Here is a 24,482-nt window from a genome sequence, read left to right as displayed (position 1 = left end):
GCAGGATCTACATGAGTCTGTGAAAGGGCAACTTCATAGAGATTAACCTACAGTGAAGAGTTATCATCGGCTTTGTTGACCAAGTCCTGTGGGACACAAGTCCTGTTTCATGCGTCAGAACTTTCATGGTATGAATGATTTTAGTGATCAGGATAACTGCCATCTGCTCTTTGTCAGGTCTATTCTATATTAGGATCGGTTCTGATCTTTTGGACTTCCGTTCTAGTCTGACATAAACCATTGGTCAGTATTATTTCAAGTGAAATTATACTGGCTGGATCATTAATATTGACTTCATATAGGCCCAGGCAGTAACCATCCTATGCCCCCCAATTTGTTGTGGGAATTTCCAGGTTCTGATAGTTGCCCCACCACCCTCTGATGTTTATCCATAGAGAGTGACCAAACAAAGGTCTGTACAGTGTTAAAATGGCCTCTATTACTTAGCTACAGCTAGGGACTACAAGCAATCTAAAAATGATATGCTGAAGATCCAGAACAAGGAACTACAGAAGCAGTTATACTTTTGGATTCAGTCACAATAAATAATATATGCCAATTAAGAGATATATGTTTATCTAACTGAAACCATTACTATTGATTAGGTTTGTATAATGCATAGAATATGAGAATAGTTAGCCTATCACTACATAGGTACATCTATCTAATTGCAATATACAGTTAGTATGAAAACATACATATTATCAGGTCTGATGTACTCTAGGCTACAATTTGTCCTTACATGTCTGACTTATGTATATCAATCACCTTCCCTTATCTAATGCCTCTGGTGTTGTAGTGGCTTCTTTCAAGGTTCAGCAGTTCAATGAATAAATAACTCTTTGTTTGACTGTGAGTATTATCTTCCTATTCCTTTGCTATCTTGCAGAAGAATTAGCTCATAGAACAAATGGTCCCATGTATTGTTTAAATGACAGTTTTGTGTCCTTGGATGTTATTTACAGCTAAAAAGTCACAACTGTGTGCTATTAAATATTGCTGTACAAGTTATTTTATTAAGCTATTATGTTTAAATCCTTTCAGCCTGCACATGACCACATTTTGCTGCCAACATTACTGAATGATTGAGTGTTGTACGCCATGGGCTATCTGATGGTTAGTGTGTTGCTAAATACCTGTGAGATCCCCCTCTCCTTACCTCCAATGGCCAGGCATGTTGAGAGTCCACTAAAGTCTAGACATTCCCACTGTGCAAATTAGTCTGAAAATCCAGAAATATGGTAATATAATGGCTGGCTATTAAAGGCATGTTGTAATAACTTTTGCATTTCCCACAGAACATCACTACTGTCACCGCGCCAGCACATTTCAAACATAAATCCAATCTTCAGTTCTTATAGATTTCTCAGTAACTTAGTTTGGAGATACTAAGACATGAGGGTGTATGAGGGCTGACCAATTGAAAAGCTGCAGAATCAAATTAATTCAAGTGGACTATGTGACAGGCAAAGACAAACCTTCAATCTTGCCAAATAACACTCAGTTACTTTTCTAAGTGTTGATTTTATAAATTAAATAATTGGATAACAATTCACAAAACCACTAGTCTCATCAGCAAGCTTAACAAAACAAATTTTCACAGATTCAAAACCAGCACAGAGTGAATCTTTTAGTTCCCACTGCTATACTGCCTTTTTTTAAGACAATCGGTGAGGGAAGCAACAGTTTTATAATAGTCAATATAATATTTCAGCATTTACACAAGACCATTGATACCTATCTAGCTAAGGAGTTTGTACTCCTGTAGATAATGGTACAGCTCAGAGTGCATGTACCTTGTCCTGGATATATTAAGATGGGGTGTGGATTTCACCCTCATGGGAAAACATTGTGAAATAAGTTCATCTATTTCAAATTTCCATTCACAAAAAGGTGTTGGTAAATCAAAGCACAAAAAATAAATCCTGCATATTTATGATCAAGAGTAATATTGTACAGCTGTTTTGGTCCAAAACTGCAATACAAATTAGACGAAAAAGACACAGGCACAAATACAATGCAATCTCCTGCTCAGTTATGAACTTCACTCGTACATTTCTTCCTGTTTGACCCATGAGGGAATGCCAGAAGCCTATACTCACCAGAGTTTAGAAAACCGAGAGGAAATCTAATTGAAGTATATAAGGTGATAAAGTGAATTGACAAAGTAGAGTGGATGTTTCCCCTCATGGAGCACTCTAGAACAAGAATTTTAAACATAGTTTTTAGCTAAGGGCTAGCAGATTTAGTATGGAATGACTTCTCTTAAAGAATCTGTAGAATTTGCTACCTCAGAGTGTGTTAGATGCAAGAACACCTGAATATAGTTAAGGAGGAAATAGATTTTTATTTAGTAATGGGTTAAAGGATTATAGACAGCTGACAGAAAAGTGGGGCTGAGTCCTAGATAAGATCAGCTATGATCGTATTAAATGATGGAACAGGCTCGAGGGCTGAACTGACTCCTCCTGCTCCTACGTTCCTAAAATCTGTGATGAAATCACCATTCACTCAGAATGGGGCAGCTCTGGGGAAACTTTAGAAGAGCTTCCTAATAAAAAAGGGAGTCTGTACATCATGTCAAACATTTTGCTGCCTAACTCTGGCCATTTGCACGAGATGAGTTGAGAATTCATATATTTGCTCTTTGTCAAATTTGAGAATCATATGTAAATATTTCACTTTGTATTGACTTCACAATGTTCATGGGTGTTTCACCTTCCTTGTTGACGTTAGCTTAGCCAGAAAGGTAAATGTGTAGGCATGCCTCATGGTTGTAACTCATTGGTGTTCACTGAGATGTTTAGGACATTTCCTTAATTATAAAAGGAACAATGTTTTTTTGTTCAATCTTTGTTGAATGTTCGTGATCTAGCAAATGCAGTACGTTGTGAAGAAGTGTGAAATTGTCCATTTTGGTCAAAAGGATAAAAAGAAGCATATTATTTTAATGGTAAGAAGTTGTAGAGAGATCTGGCTGTCCTCGTGCATGAATCACAGAAGGCACAGCAATAAACAGGAAAGCTAACAGAATGTTATGGTTTATTGCAAGGGAAATTTGAATGTAAGAGTAAGGGGGTTCAGTCATACTGGACCTTAGTGAGAATCCATCTGGAGTTCTGTGCTCAGCACTAATTACCATCATTATATAAGGATGGTAATGTGCTGAATGCATTACAAAGAACATTTATTAGACTAATGCCTGGAATGAATAGATTGCCTAGACAGGCATTTGAAAAAATCATTTACAGGATGAAGACATCACTGGCTAGGCCAGATTTATTGCCCATCTCTAATCGCCCAGCGGGCAGTTAAGAGTCAACCACATTGCTGTGGGCTTGGAGTCACATGGAGGCCAGACCAGGTAGTGATGGCAGTTTCCTTCCCCAAAAGACATTAGTGAACCAGATGTTTTTTCTTGACAATTGACATGGCTTAGTTGTCATCACTAGACTCTCAATTCAAAATTGAATTCAAGTTCCACTATCTGCTGTGGCAGGATATGAACACGTGTTTAGTCCATCAATAATACCACTAGGCCAATACTTTCCCCTACAGGCGAGGCCTGTATTTGCAAGAATTTAAAAAAGTTAAAGATGACTTAGTTGAAACAAATATGATCCTGAGTGGACTTGACTGGGTGAATGTTGAATGAATGTTTCCTTGTGTGGAGAATCTTGAGTTAGTGTAAAGCTAAGGGGTTGGGGGGGGGCATCCATTTAAAACAGAGATAAGGAAATATTTTTCCTCTCAGAATGTTTAGTGTCTTTGGAATTCTCTTCCTCAAAAAGCAGTGGAAGCAGAATCTTTAAATATTTTTAATGCACAGGTAGATAGATTCTTGATTAACAAGGGGGATGAAAGGGGAATGAGGAGCAATGTAGAGTTGAGGTTAAAATCAGATCAACCGTGATATTACTGAATGGGGACTGAACCCAAAGGGCCAAGAGGTTCCTTGTGGGTATGTTAGTGTCCAGTATTGTCCAGTATTGAGTCCTAATGAAGGGTTATGCCTGAAATGTTGATTGTCTTGCTCCTCAGATACTGCCTGACTTCTGTGCTTTTTCTAGCATCACACTTTATCGACTCTGACTCTCCAGCATCTGAAGTCCTCACTATCTCCAATATTGTATTCCCTACTCTGTGGGGCATGGATTAACTGGCAGGCTCAATTGGCCTTCCTTCTCTCAGTGGCCCAGATGATTCTCAGGAGAGGTAATTGAATGTTGAACACAGAGTTCTGTAAGTACTCTGCCAGCAAAGCCCCTGAGATGGACCCATATGTGGGTAGCACAATCCCTTTCTGCCCCTCATTCTATGATCTGGATTGATTGACAGTGAGTCCCTCCCCAGGTACCACACTTGGGATACCAGACCCAGACACTTTTCCATACCCCTGACCCAACCCACCGTCTTCTCTCGGATATCTCCCTTGATGCCCACATCACCTCAGGTCTGGCTTGCTCTTACTGGGCCCACCTCTGCAATGGAAGCTGCCCCTCTCCTGCTGCCCTGCGGTGTACAATCTCCACTTCAACATGGAAAACCACAACTGCTGGACATGCACATAGATAGCAGTGAATTGAGGGGTGCGTAGATTAAGTTATGTTATTTTACATTAGGATTAATCCTTGGCACAACATTGTGGGCCAAAGGGCCTGTTCTGTGCTGTACTGTTCTATGTAAGTGCGCATGGCACCTTGAAGAAAAAAGGTGAAGCTAGTTGGCTGAGTGTCTATGGTGTTGCTGACTTTATTTTGAAAGCAATAAATACTTCAGTCTTTAACAAAAAAACAGATTAATAAATATTCACTGCCTGTCTCACCAGTGTGAAGGCACCGCTGAACAGTATGTGGTGAGCACAGTTTGCCCTATTTTGACCGGCCATGGGATAATTGAAACCTCCCAACTTTCCTCATTCATGATATGGAGGTGCTTGTGTTGGACTGGGTTGGACAAGGTTAGACAACACCAGGGTATAGTCCAATAGCGTTTAGTTGAAACCTCAAGCTTTCAGAGTGCTGCTCCTGGAACATGCCCCATCTCCCACTCCTGGGGGCTGAATTAAACCACCACTTCCCCCCATCACCCCACCCTCTCGGTGTGTGTGTGTGCACGTCCCTGCAAAGAGTCCGCCCGTATTTCCAAGCGACCTCACTGCATTGGGGTTAAGGTAAATCCCACCGGTCAGCTCCCGGGAACAAGCCGTGAGCTGCTCAGGAGCCAGTGGACGGCTGCAGTTTCCACCCCACATCGGATTTCATCCGTTTCTAACAAAACCGTCAAACGAATTTTGTTGTTGAGGCTCCGTCAGGAGATCATGGGGTGGGCGAGGGGTTGTCCATCTTCCTGTTTCTGTCACTAAGAAATAATCAGACTGCTCACAGAGAGCCCCAGTACCTTGCAAGTCAGAGGCAGCTCGCATTGACGGACTGTAACTGAAGTTATTTAGTACAATGGGAGTATGTTCAGTTATCAGACTCTCTCTGTACCTCAACTATGTCTAAAGATTGTCCTGAAAAATCTAAGAAATGCCTTGGGTTTTATTTTGTAAGTGCAGGGAATGCCAACTTCCAATCTCTGTTCCTCCTGGGCAAAGACCACCGATCTGCTTCAGTAACTGTCTGTTCAAAAATACTTCGTTTTTGGAATAAAGTACTTTTTTTTTTGCAATAGATGCCGGTGAATACGGCTCACTTACCGTTCATTCACAATATCTACCGGGCAACTGAGTTCCCCGACCGAAGTCATGGCTTAAAATGAGAAATCTTACCTATTCCTGGGGAAGGAAAGGTCCTTGCTTGTTTTATCCCGCACCAGGTGAGATTTTTCCATGTTCTTCCTCTGGAATGTAAATTTTGAACGGATCTGAGCGAGCGGATCCATCTCCAGCACACTGAATGAATTCCTCCCTGACAGAAATTAGCTGTCCTCACCTGAACGTACCTCCCCTGGGACGAACTTTGGTTCTTGCTTCGAACTCAAAAGCTACCAATCTGTCTGAAGTAACCTACCTCCTTCTTATCAAACGTTATCTTTTTTCTAATCGGGTGTCTCTGATTCAAGGTGGACTCCGACTGTTTGGCACCGTTTCTTTGCTCGGGCTTTAAGACAGTGCTCTGCTGGTTGTCCTGAACTTAGCGGTGCATGCGCGAAGAAAACCTTAATTTGGGAGTGTTACAAAGCAATTTCCCAAGCAGGGCCTGAGTGCTTTGCAGTAGGATCATTGCCGACAGGCAGGATGCTGGAAGAACACAGCAAGCCAGGCTGCATCAGGCGATGGAGAAGTCGATGTTTCGGGTATAACCCTTCTCCAGGACCCTTCTCCACCCCCTGATGCTGCCTGGCTTGCTGTGTTCTCCCAGCCTCCTGATGCTGCCTGGCTTGCTGTGTTCTCCCAGCCTCCTGATGCTGCCTGGCTTGCTGTGTTCTCCCAGCCTCCTGATACTGCCTGGCTTGCTGTGTTCTCCCAGCCTCCTGATACTGCCTGGCTTGCTGTGTTCTCCCAGCCTCCTGATACTGCTTGGCTTGCTGTGTTCTCCCAGCCTCCTGATGCTGCCTGGCTTGCTGTGTTCTCCCAGCCTCCTGATGCTGCCTGGCTTGCTGCGTTCTCCCAGCCTCCTGATACTGCCTGGCTTGCTGTGTTCTCCCAGCCTCCTGATACTGCCTGGCTTGCTGTGTTCTCCCAGCCTCCTGATGCTGCCTGGCTTGCTGCGTTCTCCCAGCCTCCTGATACTGCCTGGCTTGCTGTGGTCTCCCAGCCTCCTGATGCTGCCTGGCTTGCTGTGTTCTCCCAGCCTCCTGATGCTGCCTGGCTTGCTGTGTTCTCCCAGCCTTCTGATACTGCCTGGCTTGCTGTGTTCTCCCAGCCTCCTGATACTGCCTGGCTTGCTGTGTTCTCCCAGCAGTTCTGTCCTGGTGGCGGTTGGAGGGGCGGGGTTCAAGGGCGGAGGATCGGGAAGTGGAAGAGATGCGGTGGAGGGCACCGCATCTCTTCCACTTCCCGATAGCCCTCCACCGCATCTCTTCCACTTCCCGATAGCCCTCCACCGCATCTCTTCCACTTCCAGATAGCCCTCCACCGCATCTCTTCCACTTCCCGATAGCCCTCCACCGCATCTCTTCCACTTCCCGATCCTCCGCCCTTGAACCCCGCCCCTCCAACCGCCACCAGGACAGAACCCCACTGGTCCTCACCTACCACCCCACTAACCTCCATGTACAGCGCATCATCCGCTGCCATTTCCGCCACCTCCAAACGGACCCCACCACCAAGGATATATTTCCCTCCCCTCCCCTATCAGCATTCCGTAAAGACCACTCCCTCCGTGACTCCCTCGTCAGATCCACACCCCCCACCAACCCAACCTCCACTCCCGGCACCTTCCCCTGCAACCGCAGGAGGTGCAAGACTTGCGCCCACACCTCCCCCCTCACCTCCCTCCAAGGCCCCAAAGGAAACTTCCATATCCGCCACAGATTCACCTGTACCTCCACACATATCATTTATTGCATCCTTTGCACCCGATGTGGCCTCCTCTATATTGGGGAGACGGGTCGCCTGCTTGCGGAGCGTTTCAGGGAACACCTCTGGGACACCCGGACCAACCAACCCAACCACCCTGTAGCTCAACATTTCAATTCCCCCTCCCACTCCACCAAGGATATGCAGGTCTTTGGACTCCTCCATCGTCAGACCACAGCGAAACGACGGTTGGAGGAAGAACGCCTCATCTTCCGGCTAGGAACCCTCCAACCACAAGGGATGAACTCGGATTTCACCAGTTTCCTCATTTCCCCTCCCCCCAGCCTGTCTCAGTCAAATCCATCAAATTCAGCACCGCCTTCCTAACCTGCAATCTTCTTCCTGACCTCTCCGCCCCCCACCCCAGTCTGACCTATCACCCTCACCTTGACCTCTTTCCACCTATCACATTTCCGACGCCCCTCCCCCAAGTCCCTCCTCCCTATCTTTTATCTTAGCCTGCTGGACCAACTTTCCTCATTCCTGAAGAAGGGCTAATGCCCGAAACGTCGATTCTCCTGTTCCCTAGATGCTGCCTGACCTGCTGCGCTTTTCCAGCAACACATTTCCATCTCTGCATTTGATTATGAATTGCTTCAATTTCTGAGGAGTTGTGAATGGTGCTGACCATTGTGCAATATTAAGCAAATATTCCTATTTCTGACCTTATGATGGGAGGAAGGTCATTAATGAAGCAATTGAAGATGGTTCGGCCTAGGACACTACCCTGACGAATTCTTGCAGAGGATGGACATTCATCACCACAAGCCAGGTATGACTCCAACCAGCAGAATGTTTGTCCCCTGATACCAATAGATTCCAGTTTTGCTAAGGTTCCCTAATGCTACTCTCAGTCAAATGCAGCCTTGATGCCAAGGGCTGTCACTGTCACCTCACCTCTGAAAGTCAGCTGTTTTATTAATGTTTGAATCAAGGTTGTAATGAGGTCAGGAGCTGAGTGGTCCTTGTAGAACCAAAACTGGGTGTCACTGAGCAGGTGTTTCCATCACTTTACTGATAATCAAGAGTAGGCTGATGGGGTGGCAATTGGCAGGGTTGGACTTGTCCTGCTTTTTGAGTACAGGACATACCTGAGCAATTTTCCACATGCAGATTCCAGTGTCATAGCTATGCTGGTACAGCTTGGCTAAGGAAGTGGTAAGTTTTAGAGCACTTCAATATTATTGCCAGAATGTTGTCATGGCCCATAGCCTTTGCAGTATCCAATGTGTCCAACCTTTTCTCAACATCATGTGCAGTGAATTAAATTAACAAAAGACTGGCATCTGTAATGCTGGGGACAATTGGAGAAGCTGAAAATGTGTTGCTGGAAAAGCGCAGCAGGTCAGGCAGCATCCAAAGAGCAGGAGAATTGACGTTTTGGGCATAAGCCCTTCTTCAGGAATGAGGAGGGTGTACCAAGCAGGCTAAGATAAAAGGTAGGGAGGAGGGACTTGGGGGAGGGGCGTTGGGAATGCAATAGGTGGAAGGAGGTTAAGGTGAGGGTGATAGGCTGGAAAGGGGGTGGGGGCGGAGAGGTCAGGAAGAAGATTGCAGGTCAAGAAGGTGGTGCTGAGTCTGAGGGTTGTGACTGAGATAAGGTGGGGGGGAGGGGAACTGAGAAAGCTGGAGAAATCTGCATTCATCCCTTGTGGTAGGAGGGTTCCTAGGCAGAAGATGAGGCGCTCTTCCTCCAGGCGTCGTATTGCCATGGTCTGGCGATGGAGGAGGCCAAGGACCTGCATGTCCTTGGCGGAGTGGAAGGGGTAGTTAATGTGTTCAACCACAGGGTGGTTGGGTTGGTTGGTCCGGGTGTCCCAGAGGTGTTCTCTGAAATGTTCTACAAGTAGGCGGCCTGTCTCCCCAATGTAGAGGAGGACACATCGGGTGCAGCGGATGCAGTAAATGATGTGTGTGGAGGTACAGGTGAATTTGTGATGGATATGAAAGGATCCCTTGAGACCTTGGAGGGAAGTGAGGGGGGAAGTGTGGGCACAAGTTTTGCATTTCTTGCGGTTGCAGGGGAAGGTGCCGGGAGTGGAGGTTGGGTTGGTGGGGGGTGTGGTCCTGACGAGGGAGTCGCGGAGGGAGTGGTCTTTCCGGAACGCTGATAGGGGAGGGGAGGGAAATATATCCTTGGTGGTGGGGTCTGTTTGGAGGTGGCGGAAATGACGAAGGATGATATGATGTATCTGGAGGTTGGTTGGGTGGTAGGTGAGGACCAGTGGGGTTCTGTCCTGGTGCCGATTGGAGGGGCAGGGTTCAAGGGCGGAGGAGTGGGAAGTGGAGGAGATGCGGTGGAGAGCATTGTCAACCACGTCGGAGGGAAATTGCGGTCTTTGAAGAAGGATGCCATTTGGGTTGTTCGGTATTGGAATTGGTCCTCCTGGGAGCAGATGTGGCGGAGGCGAAGGAATTGGGAATATGGGATGGCATTTTTACAGGGGGCAGGGTGGGAGGAGGTGTAATCTAGGTAGCTGTGGGAGTCCGTTGGTTTATATTAAATGTCCGTGTTGAGTTGGTCGTCCAAGATAGAAATGGAGACGTCTAGGAAGGGGAGGGAGGAGTCTGAAATGGTCCAGGTAAATTTGAGGTCGGGGTGGAAGGTGTTAGTAAAGTGGATGAACTGTTCAACTGTGTTCTCCCAGCCTCCTGATACTGCCTGGCTTGCTGTGTTCTCCCAGCCTCCTGATACTGCCTGGCTTGCTGTGTTCTCCCAGCCTCCTGATACTGCTTGGCTTGCTGTGTTCTCCCAGCCTCCTGATGCTGCCTGGCTTGCTGTGTTCTCCCAGCCTCCTGATGCTGCCTGGCTTGCTGCGTTCTCCCAGCCTCCTGATACTGCCTGGCTTGCTGTGTTCTCCCAGCCTCCTGATACTGCCTGGCTTGCTGTGTTCTCCCAGCCTCCTGATGCTGCCTGGCTTGCTGCGTTCTCCCAGCCTCCTGATACTGCCTGGCTTGCTGTGGTCTCCCAGCCTCCTGATGCTGCCTGGCTTGCTGTGTTCTCCCAGCCTCCTGATGCTGCCTGGCTTGCTGTGTTCTCCCAGCCTTCTGATACTGCCTGGCTTGCTGTGTTCTCCCAGCCTCCTGATACTGCCTGGCTTGCTGTGTTCTCCCAGCAGTTCTGTCCTGGTGGCGGTTGGAGGGGCGGGGTTCAAGGGCGGAGGATCGGGAAGTGGAAGAGATGCGGTGGAGGGCACCGCATCTCTTCCACTTCCCGATAGCCCTCCACCGCATCTCTTCCACTTCCCGATAGCCCTCCACCGCATCTCTTCCACTTCCAGATAGCCCTCCACCGCATCTCTTCCACTTCCCGATAGCCCTCCACCGCATCTCTTCCACTTCCCGATCCTCCGCCCTTGAACCCCGCCCCTCCAACCGCCACCAGGACAGAACCCCACTGGTCCTCACCTACCACCCCACTAACCTCCATGTACAGCGCATCATCCGCTGCCATTTCCGCCACCTCCAAACGGACCCCACCACCAAGGATATATTTCCCTCCCCTCCCCTATCAGCATTCCGTAAAGACCACTCCCTCCGTGACTCCCTCGTCAGATCCACACCCCCCACCAACCCAACCTCCACTCCCGGCACCTTCCCCTGCAACCGCAGGAGGTGCAAGACTTGCGCCCACACCTCCCCCCTCACCTCCCTCCAAGGCCCCAAAGGAAACTTCCATATCCGCCACAGATTCACCTGTACCTCCACACATATCATTTATTGCATCCTTTGCACCCGATGTGGCCTCCTCTATATTGGGGAGACGGGTCGCCTGCTTGCGGAGCGTTTCAGGGAACACCTCTGGGACACCCGGACCAACCAACCCAACCACCCTGTAGCTCAACATTTCAATTCCCCCTCCCACTCCACCAAGGATATGCAGGTCTTTGGACTCCTCCATCGTCAGACCACAGCGAAACGACGGTTGGAGGAAGAACGCCTCATCTTCCGGCTAGGAACCCTCCAACCACAAGGGATGAACTCGGATTTCACCAGTTTCCTCATTTCCCCTCCCCCCAGCCTGTCTCAGTCAAATCCATCAAATTCAGCACCGCCTTCCTAACCTGCAATCTTCTTCCTGACCTCTCCGCCCCCCACCCCAGTCTGACCTATCACCCTCACCTTGACCTCTTTCCACCTATCACATTTCCGACGCCCCTCCCCCAAGTCCCTCCTCCCTATCTTTTATCTTAGCCTGCTGGACCAACTTTCCTCATTCCTGAAGAAGGGCTAATGCCCGAAACGTCGATTCTCCTGTTCCCTAGATGCTGCCTGACCTGCTGCGCTTTTCCAGCAACACATTTCCATCTCTGCATTTGATTATGAATTGCTTCAATTTCTGAGGAGTTGTGAATGGTGCTGACCATTGTGCAATATTAAGCAAATATTCCTATTTCTGACCTTATGATGGGAGGAAGGTCATTAATGAAGCAATTGAAGATGGTTCGGCCTAGGACACTACCCTGACGAATTCTTGCAGAGGATGGACATTCATCACCACAAGCCAGGTATGACTCCAACCAGCAGAATGTTTGTCCCCTGATACCAATAGATTCCAGTTTTGCTAAGGTTCCCTAATGCTACTCTCAGTCAAATGCAGCCTTGATGCCAAGGGCTGTCACTGTCACCTCACCTCTGAAAGTCAGCTGTTTTATTAATGTTTGAATCAAGGTTGTAATGAGGTCAGGAGCTGAGTGGTCCTTGTAGAACCAAAACTGGGTGTCACTGAGCAGGTGTTTCCATCACTTTACTGATAATCAAGAGTAGGCTGATGGGGTGGCAATTGGCAGGGTTGGACTTGTCCTGCTTTTTGAGTACAGGACATACCTGAGCAATTTTCCACATGCAGATTCCAGTGTCATAGCTATGCTGGTACAGCTTGGCTAAGGAAGTGGTAAGTTTTAGAGCACTTCAATATTATTGCCAGAATGTTGTCATGGCCCATAGCCTTTGCAGTATCCAATGTGTCCAACCTTTTCTCAACATCATGTGCAGTGAATTAAATTAACAAAAGACTGGCATCTGTAATGCTGGGGACAATTGGAGAAGCTGAAAATGTGTTGCTGGAAAAGCGCAGCAGGTCAGGCAGCATCCAAAGAGCAGGAGAATTGACGTTTTGGGCATAAGCCCTTCTTCAGGAATGAGGAGGGTGTACCAAGCAGGCTAAGATAAAAGGTAGGGAGGAGGGACTTGGGGGAGGGGCGTTGGGAATGCAATAGGTGGAAGGAGGTTAAGGTGAGGGTGATAGGCTGGAAAGGGGGTGGGGGCGGAGAGGTCAGGAAGAAGATTGCAGGTCAAGAAGGTGGTGCTGAGTCTGAGGGTTGTGACTGAGATAAGGTGGGGGGGAGGGGAACTGAGAAAGCTGGAGAAATCTGCATTCATCCCTTGTGGTAGGAGGGTTCCTAGGCAGAAGATGAGGCGCTCTTCCTCCAGGCGTCGTATTGCCATGGTCTGGCGATGGAGGAGGCCAAGGACCTGCATGTCCTTGGCGGAGTGGAAGGGGTAGTTAATGTGTTCAACCACAGGGTGGTTGGGTTGGTTGGTCCGGGTGTCCCAGAGGTGTTCTCTGAAATGTTCTACAAGTAGGCGGCCTGTCTCCCCAATGTAGAGGAGGACACATCGGGTGCAGCGGATGCAGTAAATGATGTGTGTGGAGGTACAGGTGAATTTGTGATGGATATGAAAGGATCCCTTGAGACCTTGGAGGGAAGTGAGGGGGGAAGTGTGGGCACAAGTTTTGCATTTCTTGCGGTTGCAGGGGAAGGTGCCGGGAGTGGAGGTTGGGTTGGTGGGGGGTGTGGTCCTGACGAGGGAGTCGCGGAGGGAGTGGTCTTTCCGGAACGCTGATAGGGGAGGGGAGGGAAATATATCCTTGGTGGTGGGGTCTGTTTGGAGGTGGCGGAAATGACGAAGGATGATATGATGTATCTGGAGGTTGGTTGGGTGGTAGGTGAGGACCAGTGGGGTTCTGTCCTGGTGCCGATTGGAGGGGCAGGGTTCAAGGGCGGAGGAGTGGGAAGTGGAGGAGATGCGGTGGAGAGCATTGTCAACCACGTCGGAGGGAAATTGCGGTCTTTGAAGAAGGATGCCATTTGGGTTGTTCGGTATTGGAATTGGTCCTCCTGGGAGCAGATGTGGCGGAGGCGAAGGAATTGGGAATATGGGATGGCATTTTTACAGGGGGCAGGGTGGGAGGAGGTGTAATCTAGGTAGCTGTGGGAGTCCGTTGGTTTATATTAAATGTCCGTGTTGAGTTGGTCGTCCAAGATAGAAATGGAGACGTCTAGGAAGGGGAGGGAGGAGTCTGAAATGGTCCAGGTAAATTTGAGGTCGGGGTGGAAGGTGTTAGTAAAGTGGATGAACTGTTCAACCTCCTCGTGGGAGCACGAGGTAGCGCCGATACAGTTATCGATGTAGCGGAGGAAAAGGTGGTGGGTGGTGCCAGTGTAGCTGCGGAAGATGGACTGTTCCACATATCCTACGAAGAGGCAGGCATAGCTGGGGCCCATGCGGGTGCCCATGGCTACTCCTTTGGTTTGGAGGAAGTGGGAGGATTGGAAAGAGAAGTTGTTCAGAGTGAGGACCAGTTCAGTCAGTCGAAGGAGGGTGTCAGTGGAAGGGTACTGGTCAGTACGGCGGGAAAGGAAGAAGCGGAGGGCTTTGAGGCTTTCCTGATGGGGGATGGAGGTGTATAGGGACTGGATGACCATGGTGAAGATAAGGCATTGGGGGCCAGGGAAGCGAAAATCATGGAGGAGGTGGAGGGGGTAGGTGGTGTCCCTAACATAGGTGGGGAGCTCTTGGACTAAGGGGGACAGGACTGTGTCGAGGTATGTAGAGATGAGTTCGGTGGGGCAGAAGCAGGCTGAGACAATGGGTTGGCTGGGGCAGTCAGGTTTGTGGATTTTGGGCAGGAGGTAGAAACAGGCGGTGCGGGGTTGTGGGACTGAGGTTGGAGGTGGTGGATGGGAGATCCCCTCAGGTGATGAGGTTATGGATGGTCTGGGAGATGATGGTTTGGTGGTGGGAGGTGGGGTCATGGTCAAGGGGGCAGTAGGAGGAGGTGTCCGTGAGCTGGCGTTTAGCCTCAGCAGTGTAAAGATCGGAGCGCCAAACTACCACTGCGCCTCCCTTGTCTGCCGGTTTGATAGTGAGGTTGGGGTTGGAACGGAGGGAGTGGAGGTCTGCATGCTCTGAGGGTGAGAGGTTGGAGTGGGTAAGCGGGGTGGACAGGTTGAGGCGGTCAATGTCACGGCGGCAATTGGCTATGAAGAGATTGAGGGCGGGGAAGCAGCCAGCACGGGGTGTCCAGGTGGATGGGGTGTGTTGTAGGCGGGAGAAGGGGTCGTCAGAGGGTGGGTGAGAATCATGGTTGAAGAAGTAGGTGCGGAGGCGAAGGCAGCGGAAGAATTGTTCGATGTCTCGCCACGTGTTGAACTCGTTAATCCGGGAGTGTAGGGGGATGAAGGTGAGGCCTCTGCTGAGGGCTGATCTTTCATCCTCAGAGAGGGGGAGGTCTGGAGGGATGGTGAAAATACGGCAGGGCTGGGAGCTAGGACCTGGTGTGGGGCTGGAGCTGGGAGTGGGGGCCGGGTTAGGCGTGGGGGCGGAGATCGGCGTGGGAGCCGGGCCAGCTTTCTCATTTCCCCTCCCCTCCACCTTATCTCAGTCCCAACCATCGGACTCAGCACCTTCTTGACCTGCAATCTTCTTCCCGACCTCTCTGCCCCCACACCCTCTCCAGCCTATCACCCTCACCTTAACCTCCTTCCACCTATTGCATTCCCAATGCCCCTCCCCCAAGTCCCTCCTCCCTACCTTTTATCTTAGCCTGCTTGGCACACCCTCCTCATTCCTGAAGAAGGTCTTATGCCCGAAACGTCGATTCTCCTGCTCCTTGGATGCTGCCTGACCTGCTGCGCTTTTCCAGCAACACATTTTTCAGCTCTGATCTCCAGCATCTGCAGACCTCACTTTCTCCCGACAATTGGAGAAGGCCAAGATGGATCATCTGCTTTGACACTTTTGGCTGAAGATTCCTATAAATGTTTCGGCCTTATCTTTTACACTGATGTGTTGGGGTCTTATGTCATTGAGGATGGGGATATCTGTGCAGCCTCCTCCTTCAGGGAGTTGTTCAATTGTCCACCATCATTTACCACTGGATGTGGCAAGACTGCAGAGCACAGATCTGATCTGTTGGTTGTTGGATCACTTACCTCCATCTATCATTTGCTGCTTATCCTGTTTAGCATGCAAGTAGTTCTGTTTGTTGCTTCATGAGATTGATACCCCAATTTTAGGTATGCCTGGTGCTGCTCCTGGCATGCCTTTCTGCACTGTCCATTGAGAGGTTGCACTGCAGATCTGAGTCATACAGTGACAGATAATCACAGGATCAGTAAAAAGGAAAATTTAACCATGCTCTAAAGCAATGCAGCATCAGAGTTAGATCTGTGAAAGCACAGTTCAGAAGGTAAAACAAGAAGTGGACTCTTATTTTCGACTGGAAGTCCCGAATCTTCTCTTCCCCTTATGTCATACCACCCCTTCCATATACCAATAGAGTTCTGGGAAAGAAATTGAATAACAGGAGACAAATACATCACAAAAAATGTTTGCATAAGCCAATCAGAAAATGAGAAAATGAAACATCCTCAATATTTGTCTGAAATTTTACAACAATAAGTTTAGGTGAGGAAAAGGACTGAGTTTGAGATACTGAATCAATATAGAATGGGGTTAAGCAGCTAAAATTAGATATTTAAATAAAAACGCAGTAAATACTCAGCAGGTTTTGGATGATTTCTGATGGGATTTGGCTGTGGCACACATCCCAGAGATTGCAGCTTGGACTGTCAACAAATTAATTAAAGCAGTGCATATCCGTGTGGATCCAGCCATGTCGGAGGGTCAGCTGCCCTGTAGCCTTGGCAAGCTTTTAGAGCTGTTGCTACTAAGAATGCTGGGAGTAGGGCAGGTTCATGTTAAGGGGCAATGAGAAATGATTTTAATTTGCTGGGACAAGGCAAGGGTAGACTGACCGGTAACATAAGGGGACTGCCATCACTGCAGGAATGACCCTATGGGATTTGAGTCCTCAGGGAAGAAAGATTATCCGCTCACCCAGAAAATACTGGGAAGCAAAACACACCGAGTAAACCCCCTAAAGGAAGGTCAGTCTGATGCCAATAAAATACCAGCATGATTAAAAACTGCCATTTAGGCAGCTCGGATGCTCAGTGGTTAGCACTGTGGCCTCACAGCAGCCAGGGCCTGGTTTTGAATGCAACCCTGCATGATTGTCTGTGCAGAGTTTGCACGTTCTCCCTGTGTCTCTGTGGGTTTCCTGGGTGCTCTGGTTCCCTCTCACAGTCCAAAGGTGTGCAAGTTAGATGGATTGGCCATGCTGAATTGCTCCATAGTGTACAGGGATGTTCAGACTTGGTGGGTTAATCATTCAATGTATGGTTTTGGGGATAGGGTGTCTGGGTGGGATGCTCTTTGGAAGGTTGGTGCCGACTCGATTGCCTTAATGGCCTTTTTCTGCACTGTAGGGAGTTTATGATTCTAACTGGTGAGTGAAATCAGGTTAGTTGGCCACTAGTTGGTGGATTGCAGTCACTCCCACATTTCAAAATATCCTGTGATGATGAGGACAAGGATTTTCTCCTGATGCTTTCTGCTGTCACATTACCGGTCCTCCTGCCTGCCAACCCATTTTCAGAAGCCTGGTAAATACCCTGCCAATGCTCCAGGTCGATGAGCTCTCTCCAGAATTAGTTCCAGTTCAACCTGAAATGTTGATCTGGGTGTTCCAGTAGGTGTCAGGACTCCAAAGTTGGGCCCATAAAACTGCCTCAAGCTTGTCTATGTCATCAATGAGCAATTTCTGTAAAGCATTCCTTTATGGGATGTCAGTGTTGCTGACATGGCCAGAATGTAATACCCATCTGATGTATAAACAGCTATAATACTTTTAGATCAAGCGATAGTGTCGAAGTGGTGATATAATACAAAGTCAGCATGGTGTTAGAAATACTAACAGAAAATTCTTGGCCCTGTGAAGATGGATTTGCAATTTGTAGGTTTGGAAAAATCGTGGAATTTACATCCAGACAGCAAGCAGATAATTATGACAATTAAGGATCCAATTTGGGGTATTTTTCTGCTGTGTAATGGCTGCAAACTCAATCAAGGTAGCTACCTAGCAGCAAGCCTGGATACCATCCCAGTGACAAGGTCCCAGGAAAGATCAGATCCAAAACAATATTTTGGAGAGATTTCCCCTAAAGAGGACCATGATAAACTTCAAGAGGATATATACGACTAGTGCAATGTGTAAACTTGTGACTAATGGAATTTAATGCTGAGACATGTGCGAAGTGGGGGAAAGTGAGGACTGCAGATGCTGGAGATCAGAGTCAAAAAGTGCGGTGCTGGAAAAACACAGCCGGTCAGGCTGTTGAATGAAGATGAAGAGCTTATGCACGAAATGTCGACTCTCTTGCTCCTCGGGTGCTGCCCGACTGGCTGTGCTTTTCCAGCGCCACACTTTTTGATATGTGAAAACTGGTCCTTTTTGAAATGATAAATGAGAAGAGGCAATATAGAATAAAAAATTTCATTCTGTGAGTTCATTACCCATCAAAAGAAATCAAGTAGTAATGTTTTATAAGTAGTGAATTGTTGAATATAGAAATGATTGGGATCATGGAGAAGATTTGACATCTAAGAAAGCCAGGATAAATGCAGAAAGAGTGAAAAAGTAAAGTTAAAAGAATGTTAAGAGAAAATCAGAGACAGGACATGATTGTCTTTATGTCTGTGAAATTTAAGATCTAAATGATATTCGTTTTCTATTTGGCAACATTTTTGAGTCACATTGCTGTATTATAAATATCAGACATTGTCAATCTTTTAGTGTCAGGCACTTGAGTGATTTTAAGTGAACATTTCAAATGACCTATTTTGGGGCTTCCAAAAAGAGCAACAATGTGCATTCCTTGTTTTTTAAACAAGAGACCATATGTTTTGAAATCATATCAATTGTAGTGACATGTGATTACTACAAAATGTTTTACATACAATTTGATGAATTACAGAATTATAGAGAAGTCTTTGTTGAATGTTGTTGGCGCAAGGTGATTAGGAAGGGGATCAATGGTTACGGAAGAAAGCAGAAGAATGGGGTTGAGAGACATATTGAAGCCATGATCGAATGATAGAGCAGACTTGATGGGCCAAACAAGTCTGCTGCTACATCTTATGGTGTTTTGATGTAAAGAGGAGATCCAGAAATTAATTGAAAGTACTATGTATAAACAGAAGTATCATCAGATGGTGACAGAATGGTGACAAGACTTCAGCTTAGCCTCCCAAAGATCTGTTTAAAAACATTGTCAGCTCTTGGGACAGAATTCTCAGTGGAGGATTTGATTTGATCAGTTTGTGCTGCGATATTGCCTCAGTAGATGACCACACCATACACAATATCTTCGTGAAGTGCACCCACACTATAAATTCACCTAAGTGGAGCAGTTTGATAACATGATTAATGATGCTACAAAGATCATAATCAAGCTGTCGGATCATGTGCTCTCTGAAAACGAGATGTTTGTTCTTGGACATGATGTTAGTTTTGCCATGCCTTCATCCCACATTAAACAGAAAGAGATATTTCTGAGTTTGAACTTCTCCATTCCCATCTAACTCACCACAATCCATCATCCAACGCATTGTGTCCGTGAAGGTGTACCTAACTAGTCTAGCGCATGTATATTGCAGGATACCCAATGACTTGGCAAAGCATAACTGCACTGCCCTGCTTGAAAGCAAGTTATCAAAACAGTTGTTGAACTTGTGAAACAGTAATCAACTGCGTGGTGGTGTCAATGATGGGATACATCCTACGTATGTTGCTTGAAATTTAAAGAAGTGCAGAGCAAAGGAATTTACATCAAAAGCATACATGTTGATAATAATATCAGTGTGGTATGATTAAGTAATCAAATGTAGAAGAGCAGAAACTCTTCTGAAGATAATGAGCATCCAGATCAAATTACAAGTAAAACGTTCTTACAGAAAGTACCATGGACTCAAACTATATACTTTGTGGAACTTTGACTACCAATGCAAACAATTTGCACCCTGTCTCCATTTTTCCATTGTCTCCTTTAATGTAATGACACTTGATGATGATGAATGTATTGAACATAAATAATTGAAGCAAAGAAGCAAAGGGTGGGTGGGGGTGGAACATGCTAAATCCATAATGTTGAGTTCGAGTGTGTTAATTTGTAAAGACTGGCATGATGTTTGTCTACAGTAATCAAAGTTGAAATGCTGTGAGCCTATAAATTGACTAATGTGGTGTAACTGTGTTAATGTTAAAGGAGCTGAATGTTTGAAAACCTCTAACATGTTGCTCTAGATTAGAATACATTTCTATTAGATAAGGTTAAAATTTTAGTTAAATTTGCATTGAACACATATGAGTTGATTGCTTGAAAACAGAGAAATCAGCAGGGATGAGATTATCTTGTTTGATGATGTGCTTTCTGGGCTGAAAAGCAGGGAATTCGCTATGAAAGATAATGAAAAATCATAATAAGGCAAATTCAGCCGGTACAACAACTGATCAATTGCTGAGCCTTGGCAAGGCAGGTTTGGTCTATCTGGAGTCAATGCTTGTGGATAGTAAGCACTGATTGATCTATAAGGAACTGTGCCCCAACAGGATAGCTAGCTCAGTTCAGGATGAAGTAGGCTGGTCAACTAAATGGAGACCAGAAGGAGAGAACTGATCATTCCCTCTGTTATGATTATTGGACAAGCTCAAGCAGTTTTCCACACATGGACACCAGGTCCGGACAAAGTAGGTTTGGAGGCAAGAAGGTTAAACCTGATGACACTCTCTGCTTTGACTCTCAGACACATGAGTAAAGGTTTTATTGAGTACAAGTTTCTTTTTGAGTGCCAAATAAGCATGTTTTGTGCAGACAATAATTTTGGAGTCTTGAGTTGCTGATATGTAGAGTAAACTTCTGAACTAAAAGGGGATAGGAATTTATTAAATTTATTATTTAATAGACTACACCAAGCATGCAATAAAACATAGTGTGTTAAGCCTCACTGGTGTAAGAGATTGGAAATTCTATTCCCAGAGTTAACACAAAAGTTATAGATTTTATAAAAATGTACCTGTCTTTTCAATCATGTTGACAGAGAGCAAGGACCAGATTTCTGTGTTTAACATGGATTTCTAGTTCTATTACAAATAGAACTAGAGGCAAACAATTATGCCTCTACAGGCAAACAATTATGAACCACTGACACAGAATTCTACTAGTTAAAACTCTTATGAAACCCTTATAAAACTTCCCTGACACACACATGATACACAAAAAAGAAAAGGTGTTCTGGATGAAGGGAAATTCCGAGAAGGCAGTTCGAGGTTCCTTGTCCACAGGGTTCAGTGAGATGATCCTTTTTATTTCTTAGGACATGCTTCTCCTCGTACTTCCCCTGGTACCTTCACTTACTTTCAGGAGCCATATTGATTCATTTATAAAGTCTCTGTCCTATTAGTTAACAGCCACAGTTTGCAGCAGCTCATGAAAGTAAAAAATATGGCTTTTTTCAGGCTTGAGCTTTTTTTTAATTGTAAGAGACAGCAACTTTGTCTCCAAAGTCTGATTCACACGCACAAACTGTTCAGCTACCTGGGAGCCAATCAGATGATTCATGGGGCAGAATCATCGTCAACTGGTCACTATTCCATTAACCAATCAGCTACTTGTTGCCAGCAGAATCTCCTTTTGTACACACCCCGGCTTCATCCCAAATACAGTCCTCACTCAATTACCTGAACAAATAGAAGTGTAATCAGAACTTACAATGAGTGTCAGGTAAGTTGATGTTAAAAGTGCAGTAATGCTTGGTTTTGAAACAGTCCTTTTCCCATAATCAAAACTGTAGAAAAATAAAAATATATAATCTTGTTAGAATCCTCACTTTTTCATGATTTTGGTTTGGAGTGGAAGATGAATGTGGATTTTGGGACACCTTATGGAAAAGGAAACCAAAAATACCAAACAAGCTTTTGCTTGTTTGTGTGGCCAGGCCTGGAGCTGAGATAAAATTATTACTACTTATACCTCAGTGAACTGAAAAGATAACCCTAATTAATGTTTCAGAAAAGCAACCAAGGAGTCCACATCTGTGCCTGTGAAACAATGCAGTGTGAAAATCATTTAAGTAATCTGGCCAGTTTCGTTCTTTTCTTTCCTTTATCTCTTAATTATGTTTGTTTGTCTGTCCAAATAAAACCAAAGAACTGTGGATGCTGGAAATCAGAAACAAAACAGCAATTGCTGGGAAAACTCAGCAGACCTGACAGCACCTGTGGACAGAAGGCAGAGTTAACATTTTGGGTCCAGTCACTGTTCTTTAGTGAACTTTCCCAGCAATTTGTATTTGTCTGAATGTCTTTTGTATGAATGGGGACTCAAAATGAAGGTTTAAGTATGGACATTAATTAGATAACCTTGTTTAATTTTTGTCTGCTAAAGTTATAGTGTATTTAATAAGTTGCCAGAACTTTTGTTTACGATACAAAGCCAGTGTCTGGATTTGCTTATTCATAAAGTGTGGGATTGGTTATTTAAAAGTCTGGTGAGGAACCATTGGGGTAATTGTTGAGGATCTTCAATGGTTTTAAAGTTACTATGTTGTGAATACAGAGGTAGAAAGGCTGATTTGTTTCGATTCTCTGCCTCCATATCGTAACAAACTTTACAGATGGCAGTGGAAAATACAAAATGAAGGAACAACTGAAGTGAACTCACGGTAAGGAAGACAGAACTTTCAAAGACTCATCACACCATTAGGGACATTGGTGGATCAGCAGAAAGCGGGGGAGCTGACCTAGAGATTGATGGCAGTGAGCAACAATAGCAGTAGCACATGCAGGAACATCTCCACATCTTGGCAGAAGCCTGGAAATCATCTACCGTTTTTGGAAGCATTTCTGACAATTGAGGGATTACTTTAGAGCCAGGCGTGGGAAAGAGGAACGAAAGTTTCACAAAATAGACAGCCCAGAGAAGGTTCACTGAGCTGACATCACATACAGGACCACTGTCCTATGAGAAGTAATTTGCAAAAGAAGCAAATGTGAGGTGAGAAAGAATCCCATCACTAAGTGAATAGTTAGGATCTGGAATGCACAGTCAGGAAGATTAGTGGAGGCAGGCTCAATCGAGGTATTGAAGAAAACATTGCACAGACTTACAGTGAAAATGTAGGAAAAGGCACCATCGTAACACTTATTTGGAGAACTAGTGCAGACACAGTGGGCCAAATAGGCTCCTTCTGCACTGTAACAATTCTGTGGTTCTGCATCATATTTGCATTTTTTGATGTTTAGAGTTATTTGACAGTGCTCATAGGAAGACAAAACGTGTTCTTTTGCTGTTCTTTCTTATGTTCTTTCATTCGTTACAATCACACTGTTCTGCTATGTTATGCAGAATGGCATGAAATCAATGGAATTACTGAGGATATGATCAATCTATTTGCTTGTGCAGAACAAGAATAATTTTATGCATTCATAAACCATTGTGTACTCTACCACTAGATGGTGCTCAGTAATCAATAGAACAGTAGATTTTGAAAATTCAATTAAAATGGCGTTTTTTGTGATAGGGTGTATTTTGATATTAGTCTGGAGGTCAGTTGTCCCGACAGGAGTTTTAGTCTGCCTTTTTAAAAACATTTGGCTACCTTCCAGCACTCCAAAACTATTTCAGTTTTATTTTATAAGTGCCCATTGCACTCCCAAATGATGCAAACCAAGCTTAGTTTCCCTATCGCACAGTCCAGCAAAATACTTGAGGCAGCAAATTAAATAATGTGAAACAATCAAACAACCACTGCAAACTGAAGTACCTACTCCTATCTACCCATGTAGGTTTACTTTATTTACCCTTTCCTAATGAAAATGGCACAACTTAGATGCTACTCAATCAGCAGCATATTACATTGAGATTGTGAACACAAACAAAAAATAATTCTGCATGCACCAATCCATGTACTGTCAGTGGGTTCAAAGTGCCATTAGCACCCTCATTAAGTTTGTGATTTTTGAGACAATTTGTAGCTCAAGGTGAGGTTTAGGTTGTAAATTTGCTTCCTGAGCCAGAAGGTTTGTTTTCAGACATTTCGTCACCATACTAGGTAACATCACCAGTGAGCCTCCGGTGAAGTGCTAGTGTTATGTCCCACTTTCTATTTTATCACATAAATAGAAAGCGGGACATAACACCAGTGCTTTGTTGGAGGCTCATTGATGATGTTACCTAGTGTGGTGACGAAACATCTGAAAATGAACCTTCCAGCTCAGCGAGCAAACTTACAACCTGAACTTCATTAAGTTGGTCAAGTCCTTTCCCAGCATCATGGAAGTACTGTACTGTATTATAAACATGTATTACTCCTCTGTGTGAGTAACCTAAGAAATCAATTGTCCATGACCAGATTCAAAATGTGCAGGCACATGTGGCACCAGTGACTCTTGGTGTTTCCCTAGACTGTGAATGCTTTTCACACTCCAGTGCAGTGAAAACTATCATTATTAGCAAGAAGAACAAACCTGAGTGTAAATGGAAGGTAAGTTCATGTTGGAAGTATTTTTGTTCAAATTACGTTGGTGCGGGTTTTCTATGCAAAATCTCATCTCAAAGGCTGAAATTAATGCAGAGATTGGGGTTTTTGGTATGTGAGGATTGAAAACTAATGAACTGCAATGACCGGGGTAGAGCCCCTTACGCAGGACTTAATTATTTTTGTATTCAAGGAGGTGCAAATAAAGTACTTATGAGAACTGTTTCAACAAAATCACTTTATCAGATCTGTTAGAAATAGCTCAGTGAAAAGCATTATACTGTATTCACTT

At 45.5% G+C, this 24,482-nt stretch overlaps 1 protein-coding gene across 1 annotated transcript in view; it reads right to left on the bottom strand.

Annotated features, from left to right (window-relative positions):
* Positions 1 to 5,951, bottom strand: part of slc30a8 (solute carrier family 30 member 8) — a 32,564-nt gene extending 26,613 nt beyond the window's left edge. The window contains exon 1 of the mRNA XM_043688990.2: positions 5,774 to 5,951. Within this exon, the coding sequence (XP_043544925.2) occupies positions 5,774 to 5,886 (113 nt within the window). The 5' untranslated portion in view covers positions 5,887 to 5,951. The remainder of the gene's footprint in view (positions 1 to 5,773) is intronic.
* Positions 5,952 to 24,482: the final 18,531 nt, after the last annotated feature.

Source organism: Chiloscyllium plagiosum, unplaced genomic scaffold, assembly GCF_037043375.1.
Source record: "Chiloscyllium plagiosum isolate Xiang-an unplaced genomic scaffold, Cpla_swu_hap1 HiC_scaffold_4, whole genome shotgun sequence".
NCBI lineage: Eukaryota > Metazoa > Chordata > Chondrichthyes > Orectolobiformes > Hemiscylliidae > Chiloscyllium > Chiloscyllium plagiosum.
Note: the sequence above shows the minus strand (reverse complement) of the source record. Positions and strands in the feature narration are given on the sequence as shown.